Below are 19305 nucleotides of genomic sequence, written 5' to 3' on the forward strand. Positions count from 1 at the left end.
ATATAAACAGCTACTTGCTTTCAGAATATATGTGAGAAGATACAAAGACTTTTCTGTCATAACTTGTGGCACAAAGGTTTTTTTTTTTTTTTTTTTTTTTTTTTGGTTTTTCGAGACAGGGTTTCTCTGTATAGCCCTGGCTATTCTGGAACTCACTCTGTAGACCAGGCTGGCCTCAAGCTCAGAAATCCGCCTGCCTCTGCCTTCCAAGCGTTGGGATTAAAGGTGTGCGCCACCACCGCCCAGCCAAGCACAAAGATTTTCAAACTTGGCTCTGTGGACTGAGGACAGTGTATTTCAAAATTTGCGTAGAATCCCCAGTGTGCCTGTGACAAGTGAGAGTTATAAGCATACACCCCTCCTGCTCTTCCTACGCTGTGTTCTGTTAGTCTTAGCCCTAGCAGTCTGAGTTAACAGGGAGCACACAGAATCCCTTAGCAAAGAACATTTCATAATTACAACTTGATTCGATTATCAGCCAGCCAGTCTAGCCAATCACTGAGATTCATGATCAGTGAGAGACTATTTTCACCAAAATGAGATGAACAGTGATCTAGGAAGACATCTATGCCCATATGTACGCACACAGACAGGCAGACACAAAAGTAAAGCAGATTTGTAAAAAAATGACAGCAGCAGCAACAACAAAGCTGGTTATGGTGACACATGCTTGTCATCAAGAGGCCACGTGAAACAAGCAAATACAAGGGAAGGATCACACGATCTCACTTCTATGGAATCTGAAAAGGACCCAATTCATAGGAGTGTGCAGTAGAATATTGGTTAGCAGGATTGAGGTGGGAGAACTAGTGATACGGTGGTCCCGAGGCACAGTACTTCTATGATGAACATGTTCTAGAGCGCTAATATATAGGATAAGGACTGTGGCCTATGCTGTGTTGTATTTTGCCAGTTGCCAAGAGAGAGCTTCAGTATTCTTACACAGAAAGTAATCATTGGGTTGGCAAGGTGACTTGTTGGATAAAGGTGCTTGTTTCAAGTCTGACAACCTGAGCTCAGTCCTTGAGGCTCACATGGTGGAGGGGGAGAATTGACTCCCAGAAGTCATCTTCAGACCTCAACATACAGGTGAAGGACCAGGCAGTATGGCACACGAGCACCTGAGTTCCCTACGTGTGTTCTCCCCGCCCCCTCTCTCTTTCTTTCCATGTAGTTTTAAGTTTTCTTTACCTACATCAAACCAGGCATGGTGGCTCCCATCTTTCATTCCAGCACTCTTGGATCTGAGTTTGAGGCCAACTTGGTCTACAGAGTGAATTCCAGGACAGTCAGAGGAACACAGGGAAACCTTGTCCCCCAAAAAACAAAGAAAAAAATAAAGTAACTATGTCAAAAGATGGGTATATTGATTAGCTTGACAGAAGTATCAACTATTTATATGTGATTCAAAACACAGTGTACCTTGAGTGTATATAATTCAATTAACAAAATATTTCTCTCTGAGACAGGGTCTTGCTTATAATCTGAGCAAGCTTCAAATTTATGAGGCTTTAGCGTCAGCCTCCTGAGCGCTGGTATTCCAGGCGTGTTCTCCCATGCTTAGCTACATTTAAATTGTCTGCTAAGCTGAAGTCAGAGGATCATAGGATCAGAGCAAGCTCCAGGCCAGCCAGAGCTATACTGAAGACCCTGTCTCATCCCCTACCCTACTTTTTTTTTTTTTTTTAAAGATTTATTTATTTATTTTTTTATTTTATTTATGAGTACACTGTAGCTGTCTTCAGACACACCAGAAGAGGGCATCCAATCTCATTACGGATGGTTGTGAGCCACCATGTGGTTGCTGGGATTTGAACTCAGGACCTTTGGAAGAACAGTCAGTGCTCTTAACCGCTGAGCCATCTCTCCAGCCCCGCCTACCCTACTTTTTAAATAACTGCAATCTGGGTTGATGATGTGCCCTGTAATCCTAGCACTCGGAAGGTAGGAAGATTATAAACTTACTATGTAACGTGGGTTACATAATGAGATCCTGTCTTAATGAAGAAAAGCAAGGGAAGGGAGCACTGTATGAGGCCATAGATTGAATCCCAGCACAGCATACAATCATTTTTAATGAGTGGAAGATGGTAGTTGTGTGATACAATTAGGTAATTATGAATGATGCCTGTATGCTAACTTTGTGTAAAGATTTTGAATTTGAGTTTTTATGTTCTTTTTAGATAAAGGAGAGTGCTTCACAGACAAGGGATGTCCTCAAACAGCATTTTAGTGATTTAAAAGGAACCCTTGGGAAGCTGTTGGATGAGAGATTGGTGACCCTTTTGCAAGAGGTAGACACCATTGAACAGGAGACCATCAAACCACTAGATGACTGCCAGAAGCTCATAGAGCATGGGGTCAACACTGCAGACGACCTGCTCCGAGAAGGTGGGCCAAAGGAAACCTGTTAAGTCCTTATACTCCGGTTGATGCCTGGGTGATTTCTTAGGATACTAGCAGACTTCTACCATCTGAAGAGTGGCTGGGAGGTTTCTGCCTTGAAGTAGTTTATAATACAGGTCCATAGATAAGCTGGGAGGAGCTCCGTGTAATCAAAATATTGATTAGAATCATTTATAAAACTAACAGTGATTGTTTCAGAAGGTTCTATGATTATGGTATCTAATTCACATTTTTTTTTGAGGGTTCCTCTGTGTAGCTCTGACTGTTCTCGAACTCACAGAGATTTGTCTGTCTCTGCCTCTCCAATGCTGAAATTACAGGTGTTTGTCACCAGTGCCTTGCTTTACAATTTTTTTTGAAGGAGTTATGCATTACACTTTAAAAATTACATTCTGTATGTGCTGAGGGGTGGGTCACACATGTCACAGCATATGCATAGAGTTCAGAGGTCATCCAACAACATTGGTTCTGTCTTATGTATCCCAGAGATCGAGCTCTCAGGGCAGCAGGCGTGCTGTCAAATTCTTCCCCTCCTGAGCCATCTTACCGGCTCATGCATCACATTTTAATCACTTATTCAGCAGGTAGTTTCAAATTTGTCTTTACAGCTTTTGTATATTTACTGTTTTGTATTTTTGAGACTGAGTCTCCTGTTCTCAGCAGTCCATTTGACTAAACAGCATGAGCACTGGGCTTACTGCCATGAGCCATCACACCTACCTTCAGGTTTAGTTCTTCTATTCCAGTATTTAGGCAGGTGTTGTTGTTGTTGTTAAGATACATAGGTCTTAGCGTGATTACTATCTTCCTTCCTTGGCTTGACCTTCCTACTTCCAGGATGGGCCCTTGTTAGGTATTCTAAATAAGATGTAACAGTTCTGTTCTTCAGAGTTTGTAATTCATGGGAGTATCACTGAGTAGGATCTAAAATCTTAAGAACAAAGGACTCTGTCTGGAGAAGTACAGGACAGCCCTCTGTGGGAATTCCACAGAGGCTTGAAGAAATTCATGAAGCAAAGGAGAAAGAGGCTGCTGTGATTCTGAGCAGAAGTAACATCAGGAGTGGAGTGAATGTTTCAAGCGAGAGTTATGTAATGAGATTGGCCCAGGCCTTACAATTGCTGTGTAGCTAATTGTAATCCTCAGTGAGCCGTGTTTATCTTTTACTGACATAATGGTGCCTTTGAGAAAATTCTTTTTAGCAGAACCACAGACCGTCTTCCCCTGGAGGCTGTGAATTTGGAAACAGACCCAGAAGCAGGTCAGCACAGGGCAGGAGTGTGCACACCCATCACAATGAGGACTGTGCTTTCAGTTTTGAAAATAAATCCTTTGAGGCACATACTTGTTTGTCCTAGCACTTAATGCTTGAGGATTTTTTATAGTTCAGAAATATTTTAAATTATTCACTCTTCCTCTCAAGGGATAAAAGCCCCTCTCTCTCTCTCTCTCTCTCTCTCTCTCTCTCTCTCTCTCTCTCTCTCTCTCTCTCTCTCTCTGTGTGTTTATTATTTTTTCTTGTTTTATAAGTATTTTGCCTATATTTATGTATGTGCACCATGTACATGCTTGGTATCTGTGGAAGCTGGACCCCCTGAAAATAGGGTTATAAATGGTTGTGAACCCTGTGCTGCTAGAAAACAAACCTAGTTCCTCTGCAAGAGCAATTGCTCTTAATTCCTGAACCATGTCTCCAGTCCTTACTTTTTTTTTTTAAAAGACACTAACACAGGCTGGCTTTGAACTTCCTATTAGCTAAAGGTGTCTTTGAACTTCTGATCACACTGCCTCTACCTCCCAGGTGCTAGATGCTTTTGAAGAAGCATTCAAAGTTTCTGTTTTTCTTCAGTAAAGAAAAGTTGAAGCCAGGCGGTGGTGGCACACACCTTTAATCCTAGCACTTGGGAGGCAGAGGCAGGCGGATTTCTGAGTTCGAGGCCAGCCTGGTCTACAGAATGAGTTCCAGGACAGCCAGGACTACACAGAGAAACCCTGTCTCTATCAAAAAGGAAAAAAAAGAAGAAAAAAAAAAAGAAAAGAAAACTTGAGTTGGGGCTAGCAAGATGGTTCATTGGGTAAAGGTACTTGTGTCAAGACCTAAGTTTGATCTTGGGAACCACGAGGTAGAGAGAGAGGACCAACTCCTGTAAGTCATCCTCTGACTTCCATATGCATGCTATGATATGCATGCCCCCCCACCATCAGTAAATGTTACCATAATTTAAAAAAAAAATCTTCTAGTAACTCCAGGATGCTATGGCAGTCTCCTTCATCACTATGTATGTAGGCTTGTCTCAGACTCAGATCTGTTCTGCCTCACAAGTGCTAGGATGGCATGCATGTTATTGGCATCATTTGGCTGTTTAAGATCCTATATCCTATTGTCAATCTTAGGATAACACTTCATTCCTATTAGAACTGACAAAAGGGAGCCAGGAATTTGGTGGTTGTCCCCTGGAATCCCAACATTCAAGAGTTGGAGACAGGAATATCTTGTGATTTGAGGCCACTCTGGTCTTCATAGCAAGTTTCAGGCCTGCCAAGTATCTGTAGTGAAAAGTGAGTAAGAAGTGCTGGCCAGGTAGCTCAGTGGGTGAAGGAGCTTGGTGCCTGGCAGCCTGAGGTGGGTCCCTAAAACTCACATGGCGGAAACAACTAACTCACACAAGCTGTCCTCTAGCCTCCACATGTGTAATCTTTCCCCAGTAAATTAATGTAGGGGGAAAAAAAACCAGGATAAAAAAACCTTAAAGAATCGATAGAGAGGAATAAGGAAATGTCCCTGGCCTCTGCTCTGTGTAAAACTGGTTGTTGAACTACATTTTCAGTTATAGAACAGAATCTTTGGTCTCTGGCAAAATTTTGCCAACCCCCCTTTCTCTCTGGCTTACCAAGTCATTTTGAGACTTTGTTGGTGTGTCACTCAGGAATTAACTTTCAACAGTGTTGGAAATCTGCTAGCCATGAGCCGCATTGGTTACTGGATTGTACTGACTTTAAATGTGACTGGTTTTGTATTCATCTAGTTTTTTTACCCTCAATTGTAGGTGAGATTGCCATTCTTGGTGGTATCGAAGAGCAGAATGATAAATTGTGGAACTTTACCAAAAAGGCCTCACACATTCAGTTGGACAGGTAACAGAGTCTGTTCCCCTTGGAGTTGTTTTTAAGCACTTAAAGTATTTCGCCTTCCTCCCAATTTTTCCAGTCAAAAATAATCCTGATTACAGGAAATAGAGAATACGTTATTTCAAAATTATACTGCCCATTATCATTACTGTTAGTGTTAAATGGTTGTGGTTGGAGTCTTTGACATAGTAGTATTATAGATTCTTTTCTAGTCCAATAGAGAGTTGTTAAATTCTAAAACTTCTGGTGCCTGTTTTCAAAGCAGCACAGAGTGAAATTGGAGCAATTCATAGAAGATCATCATAGTTCCTGCACAAGAAAAAACCATTTTGAATGCCTTATTAAAAACCAGCTCTTATTTCAGCAAACAAGATCTTTTGATATAAACTCGATAGTTGTGAGTTATCAATTTTGTCTTTTTTTTTTTTTTTTAAGGCAGAGAGTCTCACTGTGTATATAACTTAGGCTATCCTCTGGCTTGTGATTCTCCTGCCTCAGACACTGGAGTGCTGGGATTGTAAGCATGTGCTACCACACAGTTTCCAGTTTCTTGTCTTGCTTATAATTCTCAGGGGAGAGAATCTTTCCGTAATGTAAAGATAAAAGCCTCTCGCAACAAAGACTTCAGCTTCTTCCTTATTTGCCAAGGCCTTTAGTGTTCTTCTAGCGCATGGCCAGTCTAAAATAGTCCTTGCATTTCCATCTCCATGTTAAACATGCTTTAAACACTTGAACTTTGTTTCCTCAGCTTACCAGAAGTGCCTTTGCTAGTTGATGTACCCTGTTTGTCAGCTCAGTTGGACGATTCCATTCTTAACATAGTGAAAGACCACATCTTTAAGCATGGAACGGTAGCTTCCCGCCCACCGGTGCAGATTGAAGAATTAATAGAGAAACCTGGAGGAATCATAGTACGATGGTGTAAGGTATGTGCCAAATTGCAGAAGTGGTTTCAACATGATGGGCTTATGATTGGGGACTTTTATAATTCTTTTTTGTGAACTAATACATTTTTCTCTTTTCAAACAAAAATCCCCCTGTCTGTCTGTCTCTCTGGCTTGCTCGCTCTCTCTCTCTCTCTCTCTCTCTCTCTCTTTCTCTCTCTCTTTGTATCTATCTATAAACAAATAAAATTAAATTCACAGAAAATGTGGACCAAGATAGTTCTTCTAGTACCAAATAGAGAGCTCAAGTTTTATTTGTTTTGTGTGCTGGCAGTCAAAGCCCCTTGAAAGGACTTCTAACATCAGTGAGACCAAATAGCAAGTATTTCCAAATGTAACACTTAATGAATTGAGGATTTCTCCCATTCTTTTTTTTTTTTTTTTTTTTCGGAGACAGGGTTTCTCTGTGTAGCCTTGGCTGTCCTGGAACTCACTCGGTAGACCAGGCTAGCCTCGAACTCAGAAATCCACCTGCCTCTGCCTCCCAAGTGCTGGGATTAAAGGCGTCGCCACCACAACCCGGCGATTTCTCCCATTCTTATTGCTTCAAATGCCAGAAGATAAGAGTGCATTTTCAACATCTTAATGCTTGTTGTTTAAGATTTCTAAAGTATAGGCCTGTTGTGGAGGTGCACACTTTCAATCCCAGCATTCAAGAAATAGACAGAGGTGTATCTCTGTGATTTTGAGGCCAGCCTTATCTATATAGTGAGTTCCAAGCCAAGCAGGACCACCTACTACTATGTATCAAAACAAAGCAAATAGTAACAAAACAAATATTTCTGTAGTTTCCTTATCCTTGGTATTGCCCAGTATTCTGTTCTCTTTAAAAATATACATTTTTTGCCGGGCAGTGGTGGTGCACGCCTTTAATCCCAGCACTTGGGAGGCAGAGGCAGGCGGATCTCTGAGTTCCAGGCCAGCCTGATCTACAGAGTGAGTTCCAGGACAGCCAGGACTACACAGAGAAACCCTGTCTTGAAAAACAAACAAACAAAAAAATGTATAAATATATGTGTGTGTGTGGATATATTCTTTAAATCAGTATATATGAGTTACTATATTTTAAAGTAGAAACCATGTCCTAATTAGCCATTGTATCTTTTTTTTTTTTTTTTTTAACATAAACTTGGGATGCCAAGGCAGGAGGATGGTCAGTTCAGGGCCAGGCTGGAAAATAGAGTAAGACTCACTCTCAGAAAAGTAAAGAAGGAAAGGAGAAGCAACTGGATATGGTAATGCAAACCTATAGTCCTAGCTTTCAGGAAGTTGAGGCAGGAAGATCACCATGAAATCAAGGCCAGCCTGGCCTACGTATAGTGAGACCCTGTCTCAGGTAAAACAAAATGAAAGGAAAGGAAGTACTGCTAGTGTGTTGCCTGTGCCTTCCCCCAGAATGTTCCATATCGCCCCTGTTCAGCACGTGGACCTGTGTGTTGGTCTCGATGTCCCTGTTCTGTGGCTTTTACCTAACTTAAAAATCCTTCTCTGTAGGTGGATGATGACTTTACAGCCCAAGATTACAGGCTTCAGTTCCGTAAATGTACTGCAAATCATTTTGAAGACGTGTATGTAGGTTCTGAAATGGAATTCATAGTGTTGCACATAGACCCCAACGTTGATTATCAATTCAGAGTCTGTGCCCGAGGGGACGGCCGGCAGGAGTGGAGTCCTTGGAGTGTACCCCAGACAGGTCACTCCACACTGGTGCCTCATGGTATGTATGCTCTTACCTTGTCACACCAGAAGCTCGATGGCGTGTTGGAACGTTTACCCTCTGTGCTGAGAGCCGTAACCACTTTTCCTAAGGATAATTCTGAATTGAGAGAATATGGAACCTGCCCTTACTTAGATCACTCATGTAAGTGGTTGTCATCAGATCTGTGTAGTAGGTTGGCCTTTGGATTTAAAATTGAGCATCACCTAAAACCACACACTGAAAATGGTGCCTAGGACCCTGACTTTTCTAGACCCTCATAAAAGTCTTATAACCTTAAGTTGGTCTGTCTCTTCCATTCCTGATGTACATACTCCTTTTCTCTATTTCCTGGAAGAGGTAGGGTCTTGCTGTGTTGCCCAACATTACCTTTCACTCAAGAAGTCTCATTTCAGCTTCCCAGGTAGCTAGGCTACAGCTATGTGCTACATACTTGGGTGTCTGTACACTTAGGAGTTTGTTCTTCTTTAAATATGTATTGGACTAGAGAGATGGCTCAGCAGTTAAGAGCACTAACTGCTTTTCCAAAGGTCCTGAGTTCAATTCCCAGCAACCACATGGTGCCTCACAACCATCTGTAATGGGGATCCGATGTCCTCTTCTGGTGTGTCTGAAGACAACTATAGTGTACTCACATACATAAAATAAATACATAAATCTTAAAATATATATATTTTGTGTATGAGTGTATATGTGTTCACATGTTTGCTGGTTCTGTGGGAACCACTAGAGTTGTATAAAGGCTGTCATAGGCTGACTGAAAGGGGGTGTTGGGAACTAAGCTTTGGTCCTCCACACGTGCTCTCTTCACAGCTAAGTCACCTCTCCGGCTGTTTTATTTATTCTTTTTTTCTTTTTTTTAGATTTATTTGTTTTATGTATATGAGTACACTGTAGCTGTCTTCAGACACACCAGATCCCATTAAAGATGATTGTGAGCCACCATGTGGTTGCTGGGAATTGAACTCAGGACCTATGGAACAACAGTCAGTGCTCTTAACCACTGAGCCATCTCTCCAGCCCTATTTACTCATTTTTAATGTGGTGCTATGGATTGAACTCAGATCCTTATATACACTAATATATACATGCTCTATTACAGAGCCTGTCTCTACCCCTTATTAACTCATTCTTATTCAGGTTGGAATAACCTCAAATTATTAAATTTGAACATACATTTTTTTTCAGATAGAAGATAACCATTATTTAATTTTTCAAATAGGAATTTACCAAAATCTTTTTTGTAATTTGTGGGTCTAAGCCCAATTCCCTGTTACTAAGTCTTCATTAAATTTAGTCAAGACCCCTCTAAGTAGTTACTTTCAGTCATTTCTGTTTAATGTGTCTGTATTCAATATACCCTTGAAAAGATTGTTATCATTTTTTATGTTTCTTTTGAAAGAGTGGACAGCTGGCTTTGAGGGATACAGTCTGAGCAGCCGAAGGAATATAGCCCTCCGAAATGATGCTGCGTCCTCGGGCGTTCTCTACTCCAGCGCTCCAACCTACTTCTGTGGGCAGACACTGACATTCAGGCAAGTGGACTGGGAAACGCCTGGCATGCCTCTGGCCGTGCAGTGGAGTGTGTGGGGTGTACATGCCTTTGAGCCTGACATTCCCGCTTTAGTCCATCACTTACAGTGGCAGTTCGGCAAAGTTTTTGTTTTGTTTTGTTTTGTTTTGTTTTGTTTTGTTTTGTTTTGTTTTGTTTTGTTTTGTTTTGTTGGAACAGGGTCTCACTGTGTAACCCTGGCTGGTTTGGAACTGGGAAAGACCAGACTGGGCCCAAACTCAGAGAAATCTGCTAGCCCCTTTTTCCCAAGTGCTGGAATTAAAGGCATCCCCCACCACACCAGACTTCTGACAAGGCTTCAAAATTTTCCTGTTTCAGTCATTTGTGTCTGTGGGGTTCTGTATAAAAACAAAACTTGGTATTTGATTTGTTTGTCTCTTTTGCTCTGGTAAGTAAGGATGAATGGAATGCCTCATAAAAGTGTTTTTAAAAATCAGAGGAATGGTGGTGCAAACCTGTCACTCCAGAACTCAGGAGATGGAGAAATTCAAGATGGCCTCAGCACAGAACAAGTCAACATGGGCTATATAAGACCCCATCTGTAAAAAACAAAGCAAACTGATTTGAGGCCAAGAATTATCTTTCCCTTTGTCTCTGAAGAGCAGCTTACTATTATGAACATGCGGTGTATGTGACTGTAAAATACAGCTGAAAGCAGCAGGCTCTCCTGCCATCAGCTTCCCTTTACCTGTTTTCCTATACAGGAAGTCAGGGAATACTTTCTTCTTGTTAGCAGAGCACTGTGTTCTGTGCTCATACTTCTAAACAGCTCTTCATAGAAAACCAAAGCCCAGATGCTTTGGTTTGGTTTGGTTTTGGCTAAGCCCAGTTTTGATTTGACTGATTGAATGTGTGCCTGGTTTTTACCGTGCTTACTTCAGTGTAGCAGAATCTCCTCTAAGTTTTGAGTCTCAAGATTATTGAATATTTTTATTTCTTTAAAAATGTTCTTAATTGTGCTGGAGAGATGGCTCAGGGGTAAAGAGTGTTGCCCGCTCTTCTAGAGGTCCTGAGTTCAATTCCCAGAAACCTCGTGGTGGCTCACAACCCTCTGTAATTGGATCTAATGCCTTCTTCTGTGTTGACAGGGTGCTCATACACATAAAATAAATAAATAATATTCTTGAAAATTTTTTCTTAGTTAAATGTGTGTGTGTTGTGGGACACAAACTCTAGGACCACCACGTAGGTCCTAGATTTCAGATCCCATTCTGGGCTGTAACCAGCGTCTTTATCTGAACCCTGAGCATCTTACCAACCTTATATGGTAGGGATTTTTTTCTGTTCTGTTTTCCTTATGTAAGGCAAGGAAGAACATCTGGAAGTTTTGTCTGAGCCATTGTTGCTGTTTTCCCCTCCAGCCACATAATTTGATCTGACCCTTACTGTCAGGATGTGTTTATGCTTTGTCTTTCTTTTGACACCTCCTATTACCCATTAAGTCATAAAGAAAGAATGATTGAATCACCAGAAGAATGCCAAGAGAGGAGAAAATGAGTCTGTGTTAGCTTTCCACTTCTACAATAAACACTTGAGATAATGGGCTCACAGAGAAGAGGGCTGTCCCCACTCACCTCTGGTGCTGTACCCCTTGACAGGTCAGCTCCATTTCTATGGGCTCATGCCGGCTGTTACATTGGCAGGATTTTCTCCCATCCCTAACAGTGCTATCTGAGGACCAAACTATTGATACTTGTGCCTCTCAGGAGCATGGAAATAGTTCTATATCTAAATATGGCAGAACCTGAAACTCAAAACCTATTTATGCCCCATGTAGTGACTTTTCTATACTAACATACTCCCATGTCTGGGTACAGAAATACCTTCTAGTGAAATTCCAGAAAACCAGGTGCTTATGCACATCAACAGACCTTCAACAACCTGATAGATGCTGGCCAGAGCTCAAATTAGAATAACTAAATAAATAATTGCACTTTTCATCTAAATGGTGTTTAATCCTCGCCAAGTTCTAGTGCATATGGTTTCATGTACCCAGGCTATTGTAGCCTTGGACTTCTGATCCCTCTGCTTCCACTTCCCAAGAGCAGGTATAAGAGCTGTGTACTACTCCACTGACTTACTGGTGCTGAGGACTGAATTTAGGCCTTTGTAAATGCAAAGCAAGCACTCTGCTCCTGAGCGTGCAGCAAGCCTCGTTGTTGTCTTAGAGTAACCTAATTTGATAAGTGTAGTTGACCCTTTTAGGAGGGAGGAAATTGAGACACAAAGAAGTTTATTATTCTGTGTCTCACAGCTACTAAGTACCAAAGCTGGAACTGAAGTCCAGGGAACCTGTCTTCTGAATCCAGTGGTTGTGACTGCCTCGGCCTACTGAGTGTGGGGTAGACATGTGTTATCACACCCAGGGAAATGGGCGATCTTAGCCACTAGCCATTGCATCTCCTTTGTCTTTTTTGTGAGGAAGTAAGTGTGGTTTTCAGTGCTGTGGAGGCCGCAGTCTTGCTGCTACAGCCTCCGTAGTTTGTTGGTGTTGGCGCTGTAGCTGCACGCCAGGCCTTGGGCTTGTAAAGCATTTGTTCTCCCACAGGGCTGCCCCCTTCCCTTTCCGAATTTAGTATCTTTTCCTCTCTATTTCTTGATCCTAATGCTGTCTTATGGTTTAAATTCCCTCTGTGGATACAAAGGAATATTTGATTGATGGTTTATATACTTGGCAGCGATACCGTTAATCAGATCTCACTGCCTACTGTCTGCTGACTGGTCTGATGGTAGGCCCAATCAAACTTTTCTCTGTCTTCTCCCAGAGAAGCCTCGCTTGGGCCACTCTGGGCAGGGTGATTAAAGACTCAGTTAAGCTCAGTCTCAGGCAGACTTTGCATGGTTGTCATTAAATGTGGGGTAAGAATTTTCTACCCTTGTTCAAAGGCAGCAACAGCTAAACCAGAAGGTGAATAGGAGGGCCAGATGGATGTACCTGAATGACGATTTTCTTAAGAAGGGCAAGAAGGGAGTCTGTACACTCCAGGCACTCCTCTGTTGTTTAGCCAGCTTGTCTTTGCTGTGGCTTCAGGTATGGCCAAGCTTTTGGCATCGTGACTTGGTGTTGTCATCTAGAAAAGGGGGCGTACCAAATCTTTTTTTTTTTTTTTTTTGGTTTTTCGAGTTTCTCTGTGTAACCCTGGCCATCCTGGAACTCAGTCTGTAGACCAGGCTGGCCTCAAGCTCAGAAATCCGCCTGCCTCTGCCTCCCAAGTGCTGGGATTAAAGGCGTGCGCCACCACTGCCCGGCCTCCAAATTTTTTTTTAAGTCAGAATATAAATAAAAATAAATAAGGTATAAAAATAAATAAGTATGCAATTCTATGTTTGGATGAATTCATAATTATCCTTGGCTGCATGTGGGCTGTGGGCCACGGGTTGGACATGCTTGGTAGAGCCCCTGAAGCAGTGAAGCCTTGGTTCTGGCTGAATTGCTGCCTTGGGGCCTCAGTCTGCTGACAGCCCTTCTCCGGGCCTCTCCCATCTCCTGGCTGAACATTCCTGTTCTCTTTGCTTGCTTTTAACTTTTCCTGGCATCATCATCAATTTACTTTTTTAGCTATGTGTGTTTATGTGTGTCTGCCATGTGAGTGCAGGTGCCCCCGGAGGCCAGCTGATCCCCAGGAGCTGCAGTTACAGGCAAGAACAGTACATGCTCTTAACCCCTGAGCTGTCGCTCCAGCCCCTTATTAATTTTTAGACTGTATGTTAACCTCTTTTCTGTCGTCTGTTTTTTAGTTTGTTTTGAGAAGGGGGTCTAGAGTATCCCAGGCTGGCCTCAAACTCACTATAAAGCCAAGAATGGCCTTAAACTTCTGACCCTCTTCCCTCCGCCTCTCTACTGCAGCGACTGAGCATGCCAACACTCTCCTTTTATGCTGCCAAACCAAGCCCCATCACCTGTTTTTTCAAGCAGCTTCCTTTTCTTTTGGTGCTAACAGCCGTTCTTAGTCGTGGAAGCCTCGCTAGTAGGCTGCTCCTCTTCTTTTTCAAGTGAAGGAACAAAAGCACATGGGAATCCTGTGTCAGGCCTCAAATCTCAAAGTATGGAGTTAGTCCAGGCTCTGTGCTCACAGCACTGTCTTCACTGTCCCCATGTCACAGTTTTCCTTCTGTTGCTGGGATAAAACACTGACCAAAAGCAACCTGGGAAGAAGGATTTATTGCATCTTACAGGTCACAGTCCCTCTCTGAGGGAAGCTGGGGCAGGAAGTCAGAGGGACCCTGGAGTCAGAACCGAAGCAGAGAAGATGGAGTAAGGCTGCTGTCTTCCTCTGGCTTGCTTAGCTACCTTTCTTGTATACCCCGCACCCACCTGCTTAGCAATGGTACATCTCACGGTGGGCTGGGCCTCCCACATCAGTCGCAACTTAAAAAACAAAAAGCCGGCCGTTCACTTGTATTTTGAAACAGGTTCTCATTATGGTATTCTGGCTGGCCAAGAATTTAATGTGTGCCCATCCTGGTCTTGAATTTGCAGCAGCCCTCTTCCCCCTATCTTCAGAGTGTTAGTATTATGACAGTACTACCACACCCATAGGTTAATAGCTGTGAGGTATGTGAATTTGATTCAGTGCTTGCTTTGGTACCTCCCCAGTTCCCCATCCCCAGCACCCCACAATAAGGGTCTTTATAGCCTACACCAGTCTGGGTGGAATTCACTGTGTATCCCAGGCTGGCTTCGAATTTTTAGCAATCCCACTTTTGCCTCCTTGGTGCCAAGATTACATGTGTCACCATGCCTGGCTTGTTTTATTTCTTATTATTTCATATGTGTATATAGACGTATATACATATGTATGATTTGTGTGTGTGCCTGTGAGTGTAAGTGCACTCATCATAGCATGCATGTGAAGGTCAGATGACAACTTTCAGGAGTGGGTGCTCAGCTTCCACAGCGTGAGTTCTGTGGATCAAACTCAGGTTGTCAGAGTTGTAACACAGCATTTTACCCACTGAGCCTTCTCTCAATTCCTTGTTTTTTGTTTCTGAGACAGTCTTGTTGTGTAGCCCAGGCTGACCTTGGACTCTCCTCCTAACTGCTAGGATTACAAGTATTCACCAAATAAGCTAGACAGTGGCGGTGCACACCTTTAATCCTAGCGCTCCAGAGGCAAAGGTAGGTTGACCTCTGAGTTTGAGTTCAGCCTGGTCCGTAGAACAAGCAGCCAGGGCTACACAGAGAAACCCTCTGTCTTGGGGAAAAAACAAAAGCAAGTATGCCCCAACCATGCCTGACTTTTTCTTCTGTCAGTCCTGAGGATCGAATCCAGGCCTTTTATATGCAGGCAAGGCCTCTGCCGCTGAACTACTCCCTCACTGTGTTCCCTCTTCATTAACTATTAACGTTTTTATCATTTCTGAATGAATTTAAACTCAAGGAGAGCCTTTGTTTCTGCACAGAGTTTATTTCTGCCATCACCAGGTATATCTTGTTAGCTTCTTATATTCAAACAGTAGTCTAGGCTGGGGTACGCTTAGTGGTATGGTGTACAGTTAGCATACACAAGACTGAGTTTGATCCCCAGCACCAAACAAAGTGCACAAAGCTGACAGCACAATTCAATGTTTTCTAGAAAAGCTCTGTGTCAGGCCTGCTAAGGGAGGTATTTTTATATAGGGATAGGATGTGTCCCTTGGTAGGTTGCCCTTGCTCCTGTCCATCGCCCCACACCAGGGCAGCATTAATTGGATTCTGGGATATAAGAGAAAAGGAAAGCCTGATGTTGAGAGGGGCTGTGTGGAGGGTAGTGTTGGGAGGAGCTGGGGCCAGGAAGGAAGATGGCTAGTATTAAAATATATTTTCGTCCTGTATGAAACTTTCAAAGATACATAAAAAAACTATTTTTTAAAAAGTTGGTGTTTGAGTCAGGCACAGCACCAGAGAGGCTGGGGCAGGAGGATCATGAGTTCAAGGTCATTTTAGGCTCCATAAGCAAGACCTTATCTCAACACAAAACAGAAATTAAGTTAATTTGTTTTTAACTAGGATCTTTGAATCTTGTCTGCTCCTCCATGTGCTGTGTGGAGAGACACTGCATAGTCCCAGGGAGAGTGCAGCTGGGCTAGGGTTTTGTGGTTTTGCAACTGGGGAACCCCTAGAGGTGCAGCAGCCCTGTGAAGCAGGGTCATGTTACCGACATGGGTAATGTCACTCAGAGGTACTGTTAATGTACTGGTAATGTTCTCCCCGGCACACTGTTCACAGTGTGGGGAGATAAGCCGAGAGCTTGCCAGTAGTCACTCCCTGGCTTTTAATTTGTTTGCACAGGTAGAATTAAATGAAGTCAGTGGACATTCCTACCTTGGGTATTCATGCACAGTCCTGGTTATGACAGAATTAAAAGGCTTTCTTCTCTGTGGTGGTTTTTTTTTTTTTTTGAATTTTTTGTTGTCGTTGTTGTTGGATGTTTTATTTACATTTCATATGTGATCCCCTTACCCCATTTTCCCCCGCCCCCCGCCCGGGAACCCCCTATCCTATTACCCCTCCTCCTGCTTCTCTGCGGATGTGCCCCTATCTACCCCCCCCACTCCCTCTGTGTTTCTTAATATCACTTTTCTAAAATGGAAAGTCAGTTCTCTTGATTGACTGCGGTCGTTGTTTGTTTCTGTGTGAACCACATCTTGGCATTGATCTCTTCTCCCACTGTGGGTGTACACCATTGGGTATCATAGGGATGGGGTTTAAGAAAAAGAAGAAATGCCAGGCGTGGCACCTTATACCTAGTACTTGGGAGGGTAAAGCAGGAAGACAACCAAAAATTCAAAGCCAGGGAGGCTATACAGTAAGTTTCAAGTCATCTTGGGCTACCTTATCTTTAAAAAGAACTATGAGATGCCTTATGGTAGAGTTGTATGCCTTTAATCTCAGAACTCAGGAGGCAAAGGCAGGCAGGTTCTCATTAAGTTTGAGGCCAACCTAGTCTACCGAATGAGTTCCAGGACAGCCAGGGCTACACAGAGAAACCCTGTCTCAGGAAAAAAATTTTAAAAATTAAAGATAAAAATGAAGCTAGCAGCTGTGTACGTGGTCTGTGGGTAAAGTTGCTTGCCGAACAAGTATAAGAGCCTCAGTTGAATCCCCAGGTTACCGTGCAAACCAGACGTGCCGTCTGAGTCCGCAACCCCAGTGTCTTAGAGTGACTGCTGTGATGACCAGAAGCCTCATTCTGGAGGAAACAGTTCCACACAACAGTTCATCATCAAGAGTAGTGAGGGCAGAAACTCAAGCAGGGCAGGAGCCGGGGGGGCTTGGCCCGGCCCGCCCCGGCCGCCGGCGGTGGGGGGTGGCAGAAGCCTGGGGGCAGGAGCCATGGAGGGGCGCTGCTTACGGGCTTGCTCAGCCTGCTTTCTTACAGAAGTGAAGCCTAGGTATGGCATCACCCACTAATTAAGTTCCCTCCTTTCAGATAACTCTAGCTTCTATAAAACTAGCCAGCACGCCCTGTGTCCCTATGAGGCGACGGGAGCCGAGACAGTAGAAGCTCTGGGAACACACACACACACACACACACACACACACACACACACACACAGGCATGCACACCCGGGTGGGGGGGGCAGTCTCAAACAAGGTAGGAGGAGGCCTGTCACTCAGTCGTAGCTGAGTGCTCCCAGGAGTCCTAACATCAGCGGAGACTAGGAAGCAGAGAGCAGGAAATGTTGGAGTTTTCAAGATTTCTCCATTTCCCCCTTTTTAATCTGGACTGAGGTGAGCCAAACATGTAGAACTCTCCTTATAAATCATAGATGTACCCTCACTAAAAGCGATCATTTTGGATTTTGACTTTGTTTTTTGTGGTTGGTTTGCTTTTTTTTTTTTGAGTTTTGACACAGTGTTTCTGCATGTAGAGCTGGCTGTCCTGGAACTCATGTAGCCCTGGCTGGCCACAAAGTCAAAGGAATCTGCCTGCCTCTCTGTACCCCCTGCCCCTCTGAATTCTAGGATTAAAGATGTATCTGGCTTCCTGGGAGATTAAAAATCCAGTCAAGTTGGCAACATGAACAGATGTTGGGTTTTTTTTTTCCTTTGTTTTGTTTGTTTTTAATTTAAAGTTTTTATTATATGTATATGAGTGTTTTTGTCTGGACACTATGTGAGTACAGTTTCTGAGGAGGCCAGAAGAGGGCATTTGGATCCCTGGAACTGGGGTTACAGAAGTTTGTGGGCTGCCCTATGGGTGCTAGGACTTGAACTTGGGTCCTCTGGAAGAGCAGCTAGCTAGTTCTCTTAACTACTGAGCCATTTTTCTGGACTCTAAGAGATACTATTATGTAGGATACATGATTCTGTCACGTATTAAAGCTGCATGGGGCACAAGTTCTTAGTCACTAGCTACTATTATTTGGAAAAAGTTAGTTGGGTAATTGGTCCTTTAAACATAGTGACTGTTAGGAATAGTTTGTTTATTTGCTTGTTTGTTTGCTTATTTGTTTGTTTGTTTTTGAGACAGGGTTTCTCTGTGTAGTCCTGGCTGTCCTAGAACTCACTCTGTAGACCAGGCTGGCCTAGAACTCAGAGATCCACCTGCCTCTGCCTCCCAAGTGCTGGGATTAAAGATGTGCATCACCACGATCAGGTAGCATGCTGGGATTAAAGATGTGCATCACCACGATCAGGTAGCATGCTCTTCTTTAAGATTTATTTTGTGTGTGTGTGTGTGTGTGTGTGTGTGTGCATGTTATGTGTGTGCAAGTGCCTGAGGAGACCAGTAGGTACTAAATCCCTTGAAACTGTAGTTACAGGTGGTTGAGACACTTGATGTGGGTGCTTGTAGTAAGAATTCTGGGGGCTGGAGAGATGGCTCAGCAATTAAGAGCACTGACTGCTTCTCCAGAGGTCCTGAGTTCAAATCCCAGCAACTGGTGGCTCACAACCAATTGCAGTGGGATCCGATGCCTTCTGGTATGACTGAAGACAGCTACAGTGTACTCATTTAAATTAAAAAAAAACCACACACACAGAAATATTATAAGAGTATGTTTTCTTTTTTCTTTTTTTTTTTTTTAAAGATTTATTTATTTTATTTATGAGTACACTGTAGCTGTCTTCAGACACACCAGAAGAGGGCATCAAATCTCATTACAGATGGTTGTGAGCCACCATGTGGTTGCTGGGATTTGAACTCAGGACCTCTGGAAGAGCAGTCAGTGCTCTTAACCACTGAGCCATCTCTCCAGCCCCGTTTTCTTTCTTTTTTTTTTTTTTTTTGTATGTTTTCTTTTTAATTCCAGGTGTAAAATATGGCGCTGCACTTGACTCTCTGCAGCAGCTATGATTTGCCTTGTGCTTCTAGCAGAGCCATGGTTTTGGCAGCTGTAGGTAGTTTCTGTGATTGTATGATGTTTGGAATTCTGGGAACTTTATGGAGAGTATATAATGCTAGAGCCCTGATAGGTGAGGTTGGTGGTTGGCGGTCATTAAGGGTGTTGGTTGCCATTTGTTAGTAGTGGTGCTCAAAGAAGAAAGACATTAGATTCAGGAATATCTCTCTCTCTCTCTCTCTCTCTCTCTCTCTCTCTCTCTCTCTCTC

General features: G+C 43.1%; 1 protein-coding gene across 2 annotated transcripts in view; it reads left to right on the forward strand.

Annotated features, from left to right (window-relative positions):
- Crlf3 (cytokine receptor like factor 3) overlaps positions 1 to 19305 on the forward strand; it is a 34452-nt gene that overhangs the window by 12010 nt on the left and 3137 nt on the right. For both annotated transcript variants that reach the window (XM_028759254.1, XM_028759255.1), the window contains exons 2-6: positions 2184 to 2391; positions 5454 to 5541; positions 6284 to 6461; positions 7974 to 8196; positions 9599 to 9731. In XM_028759254.1, the coding sequence (XP_028615087.1) occupies positions 2184 to 2391; positions 5454 to 5541; positions 6284 to 6461; positions 7974 to 8196; positions 9599 to 9731 (830 nt within the window). The remainder of the gene's footprint in view (positions 1 to 2183; positions 2392 to 5453; positions 5542 to 6283; positions 6462 to 7973; positions 8197 to 9598; positions 9732 to 19305) is intronic.

The sequence above is a fragment of the Grammomys surdaster genome, unplaced genomic scaffold, assembly GCF_004785775.1.
Source record: "Grammomys surdaster isolate TR1022 unplaced genomic scaffold, NIH_TR_1.0 126278, whole genome shotgun sequence".
NCBI classification, from domain to species: Eukaryota; Metazoa; Chordata; class Mammalia; order Rodentia; family Muridae; genus Grammomys; species Grammomys surdaster.